General features: G+C 43.0%; 1 protein-coding gene across 4 annotated transcripts; it reads left to right on the top strand.

Annotated features, from left to right (window-relative positions):
- The first annotated feature begins 3,319 nt into the window (after positions 1-3,319).
- On the top strand, positions 3,320-12,029 carry PDP1 (pyruvate dehydrogenase phosphatase catalytic subunit 1). Of its 4 annotated transcripts, none has more exons than XM_019925139.3 (3): positions 3,367-3,471; positions 4,251-4,285; positions 7,895-12,029. In XM_019925139.3, exons 2-3 carry the CDS (start codon positions 4,255-4,257, stop codon positions 9,553-9,555), a joined length of 1,692 nt encoding a protein of 563 aa, XP_019780698.1. In that variant the 5' UTR covers positions 3,367-3,471; positions 4,251-4,254; the 3' UTR covers positions 9,556-12,029. The 4 variants fall into 4 exon arrangements, with proteins under 4 accessions (XP_019780697.2, XP_019780698.1, XP_019780696.2 ...); XM_073794592.1 differs by lacking the exon at positions 3,367-3,471 and adding an exon at positions 3,505-3,609; XM_019925138.3 differs by lacking the exon at positions 4,251-4,285 and having other exon boundaries at positions 3,320-3,471.
- The last annotated feature ends 5,874 nt before the right edge of the window (positions 12,030-17,903 follow it).

Here is a 17,903-nt window from a genome sequence, read left to right on the forward strand (position 1 = left end):
CACCCACAAGAACACCAGGCCAATCTGGCTGAGCACTTGCTCATCTCCAGGTTTATTCTAGGGCAAGAAAATGACTACATGTTAATGGTCTAATTCAGGAACTGTCTTTCATTTTTGTTATCACAAAAAACACTGTGTAGACAAAACAGGTACTTTTGTGCATTGCTTCCTTTGTACCATACTATTTTAGAAGCCCCTTTCTTTCTCCTTGCCTGCCCTTACAACAATCCTGTGTTGTTCAGTGCTACTTTTATCTACCTTCCAATGTCACAGTGTCAACAGGTGTTCTGGTGACTAAAACAGTCCGTGGGGTCAGAGCAGCAAACCCAAAGACCTTCCCTGGCCTTGGCCAGATGGCCATGTGATAAACAAACAGCACTTCTGAAGCAAGCCTATTTACTGGGTGGCCAAATGGAGCTCCATCTAGAGACAGGAAGAAAGCCAGGCCAGAGGAAAGACAAGATTGAGACGCTAAAGAATCTCCCCCAGTGGTACAAGCAGTTGGTTCCTCTGCAGACGTACTATGACTTTATTTAGAACATACTTATCACTGAATCATACAACTTTGTAGCTAGAGAACAAAACTTACACCTCTAAATGAGTTTATTTCAAAGCCATTACTTTGGGGAGCCTTTATTCTGACTCCAGAAATACTTTGGCATTGCCTTCAGTTCTCATGACAAATTCTTTTGACTATATTTACTGGTGGCGAATACCAATTTTTTGAGAGTGGGTGGTATTTTCAGAAATAGGTCATTCAGAACTATTAGCAGAAGGGAATCAATACTACTTTGGTGTACAAACCAAGGTGCTAGTTATAGTAAACTAAGTTGGAGTTTCCTGGGCAGATCCAAAAACAATTTGAAAAGGTAATTTAAAAAGTGCTCTGAATAATGGCAATGTTGGTGTGGAATAATGAGATACGCCACCAAGATGATCTGAAGAAGTCATTGATATGGATGTATATATTCTGGAGTCTCATGACTCTATTTTCACAATCACTAGGAAAAAGTTTATAGACAACAGGCAAGCCTAGTGTAAACTTCATTTCTGAGTCCTCAGGCAGAAATTCTCAAAATAAAAATCCACTTACCTTCAATTACCTGGTCTCCATGTCTGCAACGTAGGGGCTAAGAGGCAGTGACATTCCTCATGTAAATAAATTACTTTAACCTGATTTCCTAAGGTTCTAAGAATCTCCAATCTATTAATATTATGACTTCTTAGTATCTAGCTGTAGAACATATTCCACTTGAGGGTCTGGGTTTCCTACTCGCTAGGAGTCCTTAATTAAAACAAACACACTCATCTGGACATGTCTATAATACTAATAATAGCTGATACTTATATAGCCCTTACTACCTGCTTGTACTTAACATGATATGTATCAACTCAATACAACCCTGAGAGGTTAAAAAGTTTTAAAATATTACTATTTTTATTCCTATCTTACTTATGAAAGAACTGAGCCAGGAAGAGGTTGCCCAAGGCCACACAGTAAGCTGCAGAGCTGGGACTGGAACTCAGGCAGTCTATCTCCAGCTGTGCTCTTACTCACTTTGCTATATACCACCCTATACTGCCTCTATGAGACCACAGAAAACCAGATACATAAATCAGATACTCAATAGAATAAAGGACAATGAAAAATATTTACAAACTTGGGCTTCTCTGGTGGCGCAGTGGTTGAGAGTCCGCCTGCCGATGCAGAGGACGCGGGTTCGTGCCCCGGTCCGGGAGGATCTCACGGCCACTGAGCCTGCGCTCCGCAACGGGAGAGGCCACAGCAGTGAGAGGTCCACGTACCGCAAAAAAAAAAAAAAAAAAAAAATATATATATATATATATATATATATATTTACGAACTTATGGGATGCTCATTTGAGAAGTAGAAAGGAGGGGTGAAGTGAGGCAAGACCCATGTAAAATGGGATGAAGGCCACATAAAGATAGCCACAAGAGTTCCATGGGCAGCCTGGTGCTGGGCAAAAAGGCCCTCTAATTTATTTAGAGAATAGAGAAGGCAGTTGGAAAGACGTAGGAGTTATAAAGAACCAGTTCCTGGCACTGTTTTGTGTCTATAAAAATTTTCCTTTATTACATAAAAATCAGATAATGCAAATTAATAAAAACAAAACTCCACAATACTGTTAACATGACAGTTTTTATATCCAGCTCACATCACTTTATGAACTTTATTGGCTAGTAAGCAGACATGCTTAATAAATCAAAGTAAACTGTTTAACAGTAGGCGGGTTAAGTGCAATGATCTACCTGATACCATCTCCGAGGAAGCTTTTAGAAGTCACTATCAGTGACTCATTTCCCATAAAGAGGGGATTACGTGTGGACAGAAGGAAATGAAATAGCCCTTGACATGTTTTCCCTTTAACCCCAGGCTGCCAATACCACCCCAAATACAACTCGTCTCACAGAAGGGGAAACTGAGTCTTATGGAGCGGAAATGACTTGGATGAAAGTCCTGACACAAGAGTCCAGGGCTCTTCCCACTTCGTCACAAATGCAGACTGCATTCTACCCTTTTCCTTGTAACCATTCAGGGCAAGTAAGTCAATACTGATTTCAAAGTCCTTCAGAAAACGTGAGCACACACCTACTCTACAGGGGAAAGAATTCCTTCATCACAACTTCCTCTTGCTGCTGTTTAGACCGCCTTTCTCTCCCTGGGCCCTGAGAGGTGCCCAGAAAATGACAGAAAACATCCACGGCAACACTCCTAAAATCTGCAAAGTATCAAATGAATGAGGCCACAGATACTCCCAGGTTATCACGCCTTGTTATTCCAGGCAGGGGCGACTGCAGCGAATGCAGTTTCCCGTTGGGCAGGGAGCCGCCCCAACAGCCTAAACCTACGAAGCCCCGGCCCACTCGCAAGGCGCGGGGTAGGCTCGGCCAGCCCCCCGCCAGAGGCCAGAGATTCGCGGAAGCCTGCCCGGCAGGCAGAAGCCGGTCCCGGGGCCCAGCTCGCTTGGGGATGCTGGTCCGGGACAGACGCTTTCTCCAACCCGTTCCGCCGCCAACCCACTAACCGCGCGCAGCCCCACCCTCCACCAGGCAACCAGGCGCGGGCGCGGTCACGTGAGGCGGGCCCGCGGAACCAATGGGCACCTCGCGCGGAATGGAAGGGATTGTCTGACCCCCATGACGTCACAAAGCCGGCGGGGAGCGCGCCGCTCTTCCGCTCCCACGAGCCGGGCAGCGGCCAGCTCTCCTCCTCTCCGCCCACTCGCCACTGCGCAGCCAATCGGAAGGCGGGAAGAGCTCCGGCCCGAAAGTGTGGGCGGGGTAGGGTGGCTGCCCTGCGGGGCAGGGTCGCTGAGGGGGCCGGGCTGGGGCAAGGGGCCGAGCTACAGGGAGTTGCGCTGGGCTGCGTGGAAGGACCGCCCGGAGGTGCCGCCGCCGCGGCCGCCTCCTTGTTGAGAAGAAGCGGCTCCTCCCCTGCCGTGCCCGGTTCGTATTCCCTACTCCGGGCCCCGAGCCGGCCCTTCCGGAATCCTCCTCTACCAACCCAAAGTTGTGAGGGGGCGGCCGGCGCGCTTGGGGAGCGGCGGCCGCGGGCGTGCGGAGGGACTAACCCCGGAGCGCCAGGTGCGCGTGAGGGCGTCGGGGCCGCAGCGGGCGTGGCGGCGCTGGGGGCAGCCGCAGGCTCGGGGTGGTGGGCGGGCCCGCCGCGCCCGCTGTCAGCGCCGGGGGCGCCGTGGGGACCCGCGGGAGGGTGGGATCCCGGGAAGTGCGACGCAGGTGGCGCGGCGTCTCTGCCTGAGGGTTTCCCCTTACACACCTCGAGTCCAGGGTGATCCCACAGTCAGCCGCCGCGGGCCGACCCTCAGTTTTCAGGACTGAAGCCGGTGCGGCGTGGGCGGGCGGAGGATGCCGCGCGCCCGTGGGCTCCGCTCCCGGGCTGGATGGACGGGCCGGTCCCGGGGCGCTCTTCTGCGGGCCTTGGGGCCCCCGCCGCTTCCACTGTAGCTCTGCCTCTCCCGCGGGGTGGGTTGGTTTGTTTGGTTTCCTTCTTCTCCCCACCCCTTTTTTCCTCCTCCATCCTCTTCCCCCCTCCTAGCCCCATTCACCCGCCTGGGGCGAGACCTCGCCCCTCCTCCGCTCCCGCCTCCCCTGCCGCCGCCTCCTCTAATGAGCATCTCTGCCTTGCTTTCAATGGGCCGGTGCTGCTGTCGCTGCTGCTGTCCGCGCGGGTTGTGGATGTTGTCGGCTCCGTGTTGTGATGACAGGAGAATGTGTGTGTGTCCCGGGCCCAGACGAATTGGTAGGTATTCACTTAACTACCTGCGTTGGGTACCCAGGAAGGATGTTGACTGATTTTGTGTGTGGATGGTTTTAGGTGGGTCGGCGTGGAATTAAGAGGTGAGATAGATAGCTTTGATGCCTTAGTGAGTGCAATTTTCAGGTAGGGACAAAGGAAACTAATCAAACAAGTGCTGGCTTAGGGCTTCGTGTCTTCCGAAGGCAACCGGTTTCTTCATTCATGTAGAGATAACAGGAGCTGTGAAATGTCTAGACATTAACCAAAAATGCTGAAAAATCGCAGAGAGTCTTTATGCAGGGTGTTTAATGCAATCAAATTACGTAAACTGGGGTTCTGACACATTTAATGGTTAGTATAGCATTTTTTTTTCGTTTACACCAAAATTTTTGCAAACCTAAAGAGCTCTGGAGTCGGTACAGTAATTGCATTCTCTAATTTCTTCTGCGAGTTTATTGATGAAGTTGAATCATTTCTTGGCACAAACTCTGTTGAGCACATCAGTAAGAATGGATGGATCTCTTTCCTGTTGCTGGTTACAGCTCATCTTTCCTTATTAGTCGTGGGCAAAATTGGCAAAATCTGCCTAAGACTAAGATGCTGAATATAAGGTGGCTAAGTCTGGATCATGGAATAGGACCTTTTAAGTGAAATTGTGGCCAGAAATAACTGGAAAATTTGACAGTGCTTCAGTTTACCACAACTGAACCTTGCTGCGGTTCTTCCTGCCTCATCAAGAGCCGTCTACTTCATTAATTTAGCAAGTTTGTCGACAGAAGTTTTGATTTCATGGGGTTTTGTTGTTGAATCACAGGATATTCAGAAGGATACTCACAGAGTTTTTTGAATGCTCCCTTAATGGTTTATGAAAGCATTTGAAAGTACTTCGACTTCTAGTAGTAACTGGTCTGATGGAGAGAGTATGTTACTTGTACTGGTGGTGATAGAATGTTCATTAATCACAGAGTAGGTAACTTCCCTAAGAATTTGACTTTTGGAGGCATGTTGGGAGTCAGTCCATATGCTAAGCCCCTGAGTAACTGAAAGATAGAGTTAATAAAATTCACTCTCTGCTTTTTTGTTTTTAATGTTGAGAATTTATGCCTGAAGGAAAAATGTATGTTAGAGTGCTTGCTGTTTGAATTTACGTATTATTCAAAGCATCTGCTGCATGAGTCGGTTCTTTTTGCCACAATAGTTCATTTTGCAGTCAATTTCAAAAGCAGGAGGATTGTCAAAGCAAAGGAATTTAAGGAAAGTGTGGGTTTCCTAGACTTGTTATTCCTTGATCAGACACCATATAGCCAAATCCTGGTATGCATCTATCTGTGAAAACCCCCCTCCAAACACACACACACACACACACACACACACACACACACACACACACACAGTGCTTTGATTCAATCTACATTCCATACAGAAATACACGTTTTTCCCTCTAAGATTCTTAAGTTTTAAAGTAAGCATAAATGCAAACGTATATAAAGTTACAGAGAAAATTTATTTTCATTAAGATTGGTGTCTGTTTACATTTTTAATAACAGAAAAAATCTTTATACAAAGCATGAAATAAGTTAATGTGCTTTCTGCATACAAACCTAGCAAGAGATATGATTCATATCTAGAAGCCAGTGTCATGTGGCCCCACATTTGAGCACATCTCCTGGCTCAGTCATGTACACTTAACCTTTGGATGACTTTCAAGTATTCAGTTTGAAGTGCTGTTAGTTAAGTGGTTAGTCTTGATAGATTCCTGTTCTTCTGGAATTTCTGTTTTTCATGACTGCCTTTCAGAATACTTATTTAGTTATTGATTTTATTTCCAAAATTCTAATCATTTCCTTCTATTGCCTAATCTTGTCCTCAATTTTGTAAACAAATCCCTTCTTAAATACTGTAGTTAAAATAACGGTACTTTCTATCACATGCAAAAGGAGTTCTATATGACTGGCTTATACAGCACTTATTACAGAAGCAAATTCTCTGTTTTCTCTGCCCCCTTCACCGCATTCCACTTATCTTTTTTCTAACTGTGTTTCAAAAGAGGGTGCGTGAAAATAATGTAATATATTCTAACACTCTCTATGATATTTGTAAAATGTTTTCTTAATGTGTTCAACCTTAGGAAGGAATAGTTGATATTCAGACTCAGATGGTTTTATATTCCTTATTCCCTTTTGTTTACTGCATTTGTTTTCTTATTTAAAATATAAAGCCTGTTTATTTATAGGCCAGATGAATACTTTGATGCAATACCTCAAGAATTCAGGGGAAATATATGTTACAAGAGGGATTCTCTTCTTGTAAAAATTACCTGAATTAATGATACATGTTTATTAAATTTTCTAGATAAATGCCCAGCAAAATGTTTTCAGTGTCACATAGTAAGTGACATGATTTTGGTTTATTCATGATTATAATGCTCTACCTTTTTTAGCCAAACCTTAGACCATTAGACTACTATTTCACTGTTTATTAATTTCCAAGTGCAAATAGATAACTTTTTTATAAAATGTAAGAGAAAATATTTTTCTAGGGGTGAATTCTACTTGGGATCCATTGTAGACGAAAATCATATTTCTGTAGCTTTCTTTCATGGCTGATAAGCAGAGGAAAACGGTAGCAAGTAAATTAAATTCCAGAACTGCGACCATTTATGTTATTAACAGAGTTTTAGAGCTGCTAGAATACTTAGTTTTTTTTTTATCACAAAGAATACACTAAAATTAAACAACAAATAAATGAACCCTGCATTTAATATCAAAGCCTCACTTCAATGCACACTTTTTATAAAGGCACAGAGTCCAGGAAACGTGCTCAGATAGCATCTGCTCTGATGTGTTCACGTACAGCTTAGGAAAGCAAGGCTCAAAGCGGTGATCCAGCTTTTCCAGGACTATGTGGTGAATTGGTGGCAGACCTATGTCCCTAAACCTGCCAAATTGGCACAGTGGTCTGGAGAAACATTGTTTGCAAGACCATCTACTAGGATGCAGGGAGGGCATTTTGGAGCTTCTATTTTTATTCATTATGTAAAATTTTTATTGTACAGGTTATAATGAACATGATATTAATGTAGTAGCATACGTATATAACTTACAAATAATTCATGAATACACACAGGTTGGGGCTGCATCCCAACACTTTTATAGTAGTAGCCATGTGTATCAAATGCTAACAATCGACCACTGGTCTAGAAACAGGATCTTCATAAATAGGAGAAGTCCCTGTGCAATTTGGGAGATCCACGGCCTTTTTTAAGGATAGGGAGAAGGGTGATTGGCCAGGTAGACTGCCACTGCATAATGTTATATAACCTTCGTCTCCTCCACTCTCCCCAGCCAGATCTATTGTACATTCTGCACAGTTTGTGCTGCACAAAGAAATACAAGGAAGAGAGAAAAGTAAAGCTCGACGACAGTTCAGTCCTGGCTCCATAAGTGATTGGGAGGTGTGCTTAACAGAGTATATCCTGTAGAAATAGTACATGATATGTGTGTAAAATGTAGTGCCTTAGGAGGCACAGGGAGCCTGTAGATTCACCTGCTAAACATTTGTTATGAAAGCAAAAATAGATTAAGTAATCAGAATGTAACTTTTGCTGTCTAGGAATCCCAGTCAGAAGTTCCAGCCTGCCGCTGTTCTCTGATGCCATGCCAGCACCAACTCAACTGTTTTTCCCTCTGATCCGTCACTGTGAACTGAGCAGAATCTATGGCACTGCATGTTACTGCCACCACAGACATCTCTGCTGCTCACCCCCTTACATTCCTCAGAGTCGCCTGAGATACACACCCCATCCGGCATATGCTACCTTTTATAGGCCAAAGGAGAGCTGGTGGCAGTACACCCAAGGAAGGAGATATGCTTCCACACCACAGAAATTTTACCTTACACCTCCACAAGTCAACAGCATCCTGAAAGCTAATGAATACAGTTTCAAAGTGCCAGAATTTGATGGCAAAAATGTCAGTTCTGTCCTTGGATTTGACAGCAATCAGCTGCCTGCGAATGCACCCATTGAGGACCGGAGAAGTGCAGCAACCTGCTTGCAGACCAGAGGGATGCTTTTGGGGGTTTTCGATGGCCATGCAGGCTGTGCTTGCTCCCAGGCGGTCAGTGAAAGACTCTTTTATTATATTGCTGTCTCTCTGTTACCCCATGAGACTTTGCTAGAGATCGAAAATGCGGTGGAGAGCGGTCGAGCATTGCTCCCCATTCTCCAGTGGCACAAGCATCCCAATGATTACTTCAGTAAGGAGGCGTCCAAATTATATTTCAACAGCTTGAGGACTTACTGGCAAGAGCTTATAGACCTTAACACTGGGGAGTCGACTGAAATTGATGTTAAGGAGGCTTTGGTTAATGCTTTCAAGAGGCTTGATAATGACATCTCCTTGGAGGCTCAAGTCGGTGATCCCAATTCTTTCCTCAACTACCTGGTGCTTCGAGTGGCATTTTCTGGGGCCACAGCTTGTGTGGCCCATGTGGATGGTGTTGACCTTCATGTGGCCAATACTGGTGATAGCAGAGCCATGCTGGGTGTTCAGGAAGAGGACGGCTCTTGGTCAGCAGTCACTCTATCTAATGACCACAATGCTCAGAATGAAAGAGAAGTGGAACGCCTGAAATTGGAGCACCCAAAGAATGAGGCCAAGAGTGTGGTGAAACAGGATCGGCTGCTTGGCTTACTGATGCCTTTTAGGGCTTTTGGAGACGTAAAGTTCAAATGGAGCATTGACCTTCAAAAGAGAGTGATAGAATCTGGCCCAGACCAGCTGAATGACAACGAATATACCAAGTTTATCCCTCCTAATTATTACACACCTCCTTATCTCACTGCTGAGCCAGAAGTAACTTACCACCGATTAAGGCCACAGGATAAATTTCTGGTATTGGCGACTGATGGATTGTGGGAGACAATGCATAGGCAGGATGTGGTTAGGATTGTGGGCGAGTACCTAACAGGCATGCATCACCAACAGCCAATAGCTGTTGGTGGCTATAAGGTGACTCTGGGACAGATGCATGGCCTTTTAACAGAAAGGAGAGCCAAGATGTCATCGGTATTTGAGGATCAGAATGCAGCAACCCATCTAATTCGCCATGCTGTGGGCAACAACGAGTTTGGGGCTGTTGATCACGAGCGCCTCTCCAAAATGCTTAGTCTTCCTGAAGAGCTTGCTAGGATGTACAGGGATGACATTACAATCATTGTAGTTCAGTTCAATTCTCATGTCGTAGGGGCATATCAAAACCAGGAATCGTGAGTGGATCTTACCCTGGCAGTTCTCACATGAAATAGATTTAAAGAGCAGATAGATTTTTAAAAGATACTAATATAGTAAACATTTCCAGTGGGTCATTCTAAGCATTTCCCCATTTGATACTCTAGTCAGCCAAGTAGTCCAAGTTGACTTTGTAGCCAGGTGGCAGGATCCTGAGTCTCCTTCTGCTTAGCTCGGACCTCACAGCACTTGCAGTTGAGGCACGTCAGTTCCTTACTGCAGATGTCTTATGACATTGGCTTCTTTTTTCAACCTGAGAAAATCAGGATGACCTTACAAACAGGATCTTGAATAGGCCCAAAGCAAGGAACTTGCTGGGCATATTCTCTTGGTAAAACGAAAAAACGTTATTCACACCTGCAGACCCCTTTCATCACCAAGATTCCACTGTACATGAGAACATTTATTTATTGCATGATCTCCTAGATACACAGCCTATGCATTATTCATATAACTTTATTTTAACCTGAAGTAGTTTTCAAATCCAGTGCTTTAAGCCATAAAGGACCGAGAACCAAGTAATCTGAATTTGTAAGTGTGTGTGCTTATTTGACTGGAATCCTGCTTAAATGGAAAAACAAACGCTACCCCCTTCCCCACCCCTGATTACCTAATGTGATTGAAACATTTTCTATCTTGCCACACACTTGAAGACAATAAAGGTATTTAGTTTTATCTACTCTTATTGATGTTAAATAAAGGAAAAATAATTTTTTCAGTTTATATTAATGAAAAGCTTTATTTAGTTTGAAATAAAAGATCCAGAATGAAGAGAAGAGACTGATATGTTCAATTACTGTCATCTGCAGCCACCAGCACGTCACTCTTATCATGTAATCCCCCGAAGCGTGGCATGCTGTGTGTGCTGGGTAGACTGCTGCTGGGAAATCATACTTCTAATTTAGTAGTGATAATAATTTTCATCACTTTTGGACTTTTAAGGATGACACATATAAAATAAATTTAAATATATAATTTTGGGGAGTAAGGTTTAATATTACCTTCGGGTGCTGAAATGAGGAGGAAGTTTTTTGTTTTTCCCCACTTAGATGTAGGTCAGTTAAAATCATTGGTTTAAAAATTACTAAATGCTTTAAACATATTGCAGCTTATAAATAGGAATGTTAAGATATATACATGAGAAATTTTTAAAGGTAACTATTGTGCATGCCTCATGCTTAATGGAACACTTAGCAGCATCAAGTATTGTTTGCAGCAGTCGCCATAATTATATGCAGTCTCTTCCAATGCTGTATCAAAGTAAATGAAAATAAATATATTCAAATTGGCTTTTTGGGAGCTTATTTAATATGCATCAAATGGCATTTTGTTCCCGTGTTTAATGGTGATCCATGTACAGCTGTGCATATATTTTCATCACTTATTGTAGCATCACTGATAAAAGAATGGCTATGACTATGTTTGATTTTCACATAGATTTTAATACAAAACATGATCAGTTTTCCCTTGTGTAATTAGCTGAGGGGTGTTTAGGTCTTTTCGGATTTCTGTAGAATATGAACTAGATATCCAAGGACTCCCTCTGGACTGTGGACACTGAAGCAAGGTAGAATTGGCTGCAAAATTTGTTCCAATTGAAAATAGACTCAGGAAGATTGCAGCTCAGAAGACCATATGTTTGTTTTCTGAGGTCTATTTTTTTTCCTTTTTTTTTTTTCCTTTTTTTTTTTTCCCTTGAGTCAGCTTGGAACTTTCCTCCCAGGCAGTATTTTGGAGGGGGAAAAGCTATTGTACTATATACTTATTTATAAATGTTTTGACAGAGACTTCATCTTTTAATGAAATATATGTAGAATGCAGTAGCAGTTAAAACTAATTTTCAGGCTACTATTTGAATTTCTCTTGAACACCACCACTAAAGAGTTCCACATTATCTTATACTTAGTAAAGTCTCGTCTCTATATAGTACAGTATATATAAATTTGGTTTCCCATGGTCATGATCAAGATAGTAATTCTTATTATTACACAAGAAACTTGGTCTGCAGTCCAAAAGCCTGTCTACTCTCTATAGAAGTGAAAATGCAGTGTGGAGTTAACAGTATGGAAATGAAAATAATGAAAATGAAAATGATTGGATGTTAGAAATATGAATATTATCATCTAAAAAAAGTTGAGATTTTATTATAATTGGTTGTCACTGTGATTTGATATCTAGAATTAAAGAATATGTGTAAACTTTCATGGTATTTAGCCTTAAACTTTTTTTAATTTATACTTTCTAACATATGTATCAACTTCTGTATTTAGTCAGTGGCTCATGGTATTTATAATACGTCCTTAGCTAGTTAAATGGGATGGTGGTATGGTACACAGTACTTGGGGAAAACAACTGTCTTGTATCTGCGTGAAGAAATGTGAAAAGTTCATATATAATATAGAGAATGGTCAGAGAAATGCCCACAGTGAATTAAATCTTCATATCTGCTTTCTGAATGACCTGTGTTGGTTTTTAATTAAGATTCATTAGATGCTTTCTGTGGGGGTAGATTATACTTAACTTTAGGATCCTCTAGATAGATAGTACTTAAAAAAAAAAAACGAGGGTATAGTTTACATTCAGTAAAATGCACAGGTTTTAAATGTGTAGTTTGAGTTTTGGTAACCACAACCCCAATAAAGATAACAGAACTTTTCCATTACTCCAGCAGAAAATTCCCTCATGCCACCTTCCAGTTAATCCTTCCCCACAAAACTATTGTTCTGACTTCTATCACCATAGATCGGTGTTACTTGTTCTAGAAATTCATACAAATGAAATCATATAATATGTACTCTTTTGTATCTGACGGTTGTTCATTTTTTTGAGGTTCATTTATGTTGAGTGTATTCATAGTCTCTTCCTTATTACCAAGTAGCATTCCATAGTATGAATATATCACAATTTATCCATTGTTGATGGGCATTATTAGCCCCCTTCCTCTCCCCTTTTAGAGCTAACTTTTAGGTTAGCAATTCCCAGGGATATTATTTGGTTGAAGTATAGATTTAACATTGCAGATGTGATTGATTACAGGTGAGTTTTATGTTCCATACCTTAATGCTAGGACTTTTTAAAAAATGCCCTTTAAACAAGTGATGAAAATGTTTCATGGTGAAAAATTTGGAGGGATTAGGGAGTGGTCCTTTGCTAATGACCTCTCTGTACCTCTCCCACTGATAATCTTGTTGAGTTGATTTAGTTCATTAAGTGATTGAGCTAATGACCGTCCTATAAGAAAAAGACAAATAATACCTCGGTTTTTGATGGTCCTGTTTTATCACTCCATCGGCCATTGCTGTGATTAGGGTTGGGGAAGGAAGTGGCTTAAATGCTGACTGTTAAGTTAGGACTGGGATGGTGTAGCTGACTTGAACATCTCTGCTTTTATTAAACGAAATTAATACTTCCTAGAACAAGCTTTCCTGCTCACTAGTCAAACACGTGCCTGAATATGGGTTATTGTTAGCTCTGTCTTTGGGTATAGCAAGAGGGTCTAGGTAACTGCTATCCTTAGTCTGTAGGTGAACATACCTTAATTATGATCTTTATCATAAATAAAACAATTGCTATTCACTATAGAATTTTTCAGATCGTCAAAAGCTGAGGCCTGGGCAAGCTGGGTAAATGAAGACGTTAATGGTATCTGAGTTAACTTGTTACAGTATGAAGGTCACTTCCTTTGTTCCATTCAGAGTTTACTTTGAAAGCCAAGCTTAATCTTATTAAATCCAGTCAGCCCGGTTCTTATGACAAAATTTATACCTTGGATTGAATCCTAACAATACACAGTATTGTCTTCTAAATAGCTTTCAAATTATAAGTCTTCAAAGTAAATATATTAAGAATGATGAAATTCATGCATTTCATGTGCCATTAATAACGATTATCCAATGCACATATTTTAAGGACCACACAATTTAGACTCAGTTATGTAGCCAATATTTAGGTTCGTAAAATATGCACATATCTGGTTTAAAATTGTTCTAATTTTTAACTTTACCTTGTTTGTCCATCAAGATTTTCAGTTCTTTAAGGTCAGGGCCCGTGGATTTTGTTTCTCTCTCTGAGCCAACACAATGTTGAATAAAAAATGTTCTGCATCCACTTTATTGTACATTAGAGACATATCATCAAGTAAAAAAAAAAACCTAAGTGAACTTTAAGAAATTCTTCATTCGTCAGAAGTTAACATCAATCTAGATGCAGAGAAATAATTTATTCCTGAAATTTAGTTTCATTTTTATAGTTAAAAGTCAATGATTTCTAAAAATTGAACTAGTTTCCTGTTGCAAAGAATATTCAGAAGAAAAAAAAGTATCACTATACAAATTGGTCCATCACACCTTTAGGCCTCGACGGGAGAATGCTTCTTGTGTTCATTGGGAGAGACCTCAAAGACTCAATAGTCAAGCGAGTCAATCGGACCCCAAAAGTCAGTTCATTTCCCCCAGTAAAACTTTGCTAACTGGTCCCCATCTAACCCTTGCCCTCTTCCCCAGCTCCTTTTGTACACACGGTGGGAGGCGTGCCCTCTGAGGGCCTGCGAAGAACTTTAGCTGTTGTTTGGAAGCACCTGGCACCCAGCTCCAAAAGAGCTCAGTAATTCACGTCACCTTCCTACCCCAAGGGAGCCGTAAGACCCTGCCCTAGAGTCACACCTCTCCTCTCTTCTAAGCCATACCCAGTTCACTGACGTACTTCCTGCCTGCATCACATGCCCAACCAACCCAAACAATCAGATTTTACTACAGTGCAAGGAGGTTAGTGATCCTATTCAGCCTTTCAGAAACCTCAGACCTGGAGCACTGAGCCACCACCAGCAGCCAAGAAGAGTCAAAGAACCAAAGATTTTATCTCACCTGCGGTGATTGAATCAATCTGTCTCCTTGAAGGACAAGACCAATTTGATTGGCTGGCAGTGTTGACTAAGAGGCGAGCCTTCAAGCATAAAAGCTGAGAATGGGAAACGTGACAGATCTAAGGGAAAGAAAAAAGAAAAGGCGAGAGAAGGAAGAGAGTGGTGTGATTAGAGGCAGTAATGGGGGCAGGGAGCATCAGATCCTCTGACTCCTTGGACCAGTGACAGGGATGAAAGCAAAGCAGAGGAAAAACAGCAGCCAGCTGAATAGTGGTGACATAAAGGATTGAAAAAAACACTTTTAAGCCCTTATGAAATCATGGATTTTATGCTAGGGCAGCAGCAGTTGGAATGCAAGGCAGTTTCCATTAGCGTGACCATTTTGTCTTGGCTCATTAGATAAGAGGGAAAAAAGAAAGTCTTTGACCACATGGAAAGGGAAACTGACCAGATGGACAGTTTTCTCAAAGGAACGTTGCTTAGACATTATTTTTTCTTGCTCCAAATCTGGGGACAAGTTAAAAAGCCTAATTTCACCAGATGAAAACAGAGACTAGAGCATTAAAGCCCTGGTGTCAGTAGAAACAGAGCTGTGAGACTGAGCAGACCAGAGAGAGTATGTTACTAAACCAAGCCTCATGACTGTGGGGTCACACACCTATGGCTCTTGCTTAGACGGGCAAAGATGGCTTCAGGTATAACGGGAAAGTCCAGTGACCTCGCAGCCTTAGTAATGCTAACGGTAACCACGATTACTGTTTCTCGAGCACTTACTGTGTGCCAGGTCCTGTGGAAAATATACTCTGTGTTTTCTCATTTAATACTTGTGCTGCTAGTCTCTGTTTGGCCCCTCAACCCCTTCTCTAAGCCATCTCTGCCCTGCCCTGTGTGCCTGGAAGCTCCTCCAGGCTGCACCTCCCAGGCTTTCTCGTCGTCCTTTTTTTTTTTTTGGCTGCGTTGGGTCTTTGTTGCTGTGCGCGGGCTTTCTCTAGTTGCAGCGAGCCAGGGCTACTCTTTGTTGCATTGCACGGGCTGCTCATTGCAGTGGCTTCTCTTGTTGCAGCACGCAGGTCCTGGAACACGCGGGCTTCAGTAGTTGTGGTGCACGGGCTCAGTAGTTGTGGCTCGCGGGCTCTAGAGTGCAGGCACAGTAGTTGTGGCACACGAGCTTAGTTGCTCTGCAGCATGTGGGATCTTCCTGGACCAGGGATCGAACCTGTGTCCCCTGCATTGGCAGAAAGATTCTTAACCACTGCGCCACCAGGGAAGTCCCTCGCTTGTCTTCTGATTATCATTTCCATTCAACCAGTGGGTAGCACCAGCAGGTGACTGGAGGGTGGGATGAGAGAGATGCTGGGATAGTTCTTCCTAGCTCTCTCCATGTTTCAAGTAACATCTCCAGCCTTAGCTGTGTCCCTCCACACTATAGCCCCTTAGGGCTGCACCTCTTCCACACTTCCGGTTCTCAGTGGGCTCAGGTCACACTATTTCTCCCTTTGTCCTTTCAGCCTTAGGGATGGTAAAGACTTCCTACTACTGCTCGTCTCTGGGTGCCTCAACAACCCTGTCTGTTCCCTCATCCTTGCTCACACCTCCGTGAGTAATCCGTTCATTTGAACAATGTAAGGTGAAATCAGTTTCCTACCCGGACCTGACCAATACAATCCTTAAAACAAACTGAAGTATGATTTCCCCTATTTTACCTAGTGCAAAGAGGCACGGTAGCTTGTCCAGCATCACACACCAAACAAAGCCATACCTGTATATTCCAAAGCCTGCGTGTTTAATCACATCACATTGCCCAGCCTCTCCGTGTAACCAGAATGATCCCTTTGGAATTGAGAAGACCCGAGGACTGTCAAGTGGCCAATAGACAAGTGAGCCCTTGCAAAGCTGAGATAACGATCCTCAGAAGAAGCAGCAAAGACTGATGTAGGCCAGCAGTTAGTCTAGCACGTAGGGAGTGGAGCCACCCACAGAGTGTGCCAAGTGAGGAGTGCATTGCAGTGTCCAGGTGTGCAGTTCCTCAGTTTCCCAATTCATTTGTTGAAATCTCCACGGTGGGAGATGAGGTAGAAAGATAGGAACTGCAGAAAAAGCCTTAGGTAGATAGTACATTTGAGCCTTGAACGAGAAGGGGACTAGGGGCCCCAAACCTCCCAGCATACAGGAAAATCCGGATATAACTTACAGTCAGCCCTCCGTATACTTCATTCCTCCAGATCAACGGTTCCTCTGTATCTGTGATTCCACATCTGCAGATTCAACCAACCATAGATCAAGTAGCACTGTCGTGTTTACTATTGAAAACTATCCACATATAAGCGGACTTGCACAGTTCAAATCCTTGTTGTTCAAGGGTCAACTGTACACAATGGCCATAGCATCCTTGCAGCTAGCATACATTTAGAGAACTACTTGAGATGGCAAAGACTAGCCAAGCAGGCATGGGATGCAAGAGTTGGTAGAGGCAGGGGTGGGAGGAAGAAGTACAAAACGATGTTAGCCAGAGCCATGCCAGGCTGAAATCTGGCTTCTAGCTACTCATAGGTGGGAGACTTGACTAATTCTAAATGAGGAAGGATTGGTGGTTAGGCAAGAGAACATCTTTGTGATTTACATATTGCCATTAGTCATTCACGTGTGTACACTCACATTTAATGAACTGGTATGTTTTGTTCAAACACAGTCATATTTTTGTTCCTCTTGATTCCGTAGTTACCATAGTGCACGATCACTGAGCTCTACTCGGGTATGGGGTAACTTGACAACTGAACTTGGGAGACCTAACCAGTCACCCATCAAAGTCTTGGAGCATTGTAACTGGATTGAATTGCCAGCCACCAGTTAGTTCAGTCCAATCTAGCAAGTGTTTATTGGGCTTGTTCATTGTTTTGGCTACTTGGCTATGTGGTAACCACCTTCCAAGATGGCTCCCAATGATCCCTATCGCCTGGCATTTATGCCCTGTGTAATATGCTCCCAGGATTTGTTTGTGTGACCAGTGGAACACAGCAGATGTGATGGCATGTCCCTCCTGAGATCAGATTATAAAAGACACTGCAGCTTCTGTCTTGGTCACTCTTACTCTCTCTTGGGAGGAGCCATGTTGTGAGCAGCCTTGTAGAGAGAACCACATGGAAAGAGACCGGTGCCTCCTGGCAATAGACACATGAGTGGAGTTGGAAGCAGACCTTGCAGCTCCAGTCAAGTTTCCAAAGGCTGCAACTCTGGCTGACAGCATGATTAACAACCTCATGAGAGATCCTGAGCCAGAAAAGCTGCACCCAAATTCTAAACCCTCATAAAACGCAGCCAGTTATTCTACTAGCAAAATGGGTTTATTCAGGAACAGTAAAAAATTGCAATTCAGGACACGCAATCTATGGCAAATCACAGGCAGATTTGGAGAACACAAGAGAGGACCTTTTTTTTTTATAGAGGAGGAGGGGGACGGGCTGTTATAAAC

The sequence above is a fragment of the Tursiops truncatus genome, chromosome 17 (assembly GCF_011762595.2).
Source record: "Tursiops truncatus isolate mTurTru1 chromosome 17, mTurTru1.mat.Y, whole genome shotgun sequence".
Classification (NCBI taxonomy): domain Eukaryota; kingdom Metazoa; phylum Chordata; class Mammalia; order Artiodactyla; family Delphinidae; genus Tursiops; species Tursiops truncatus.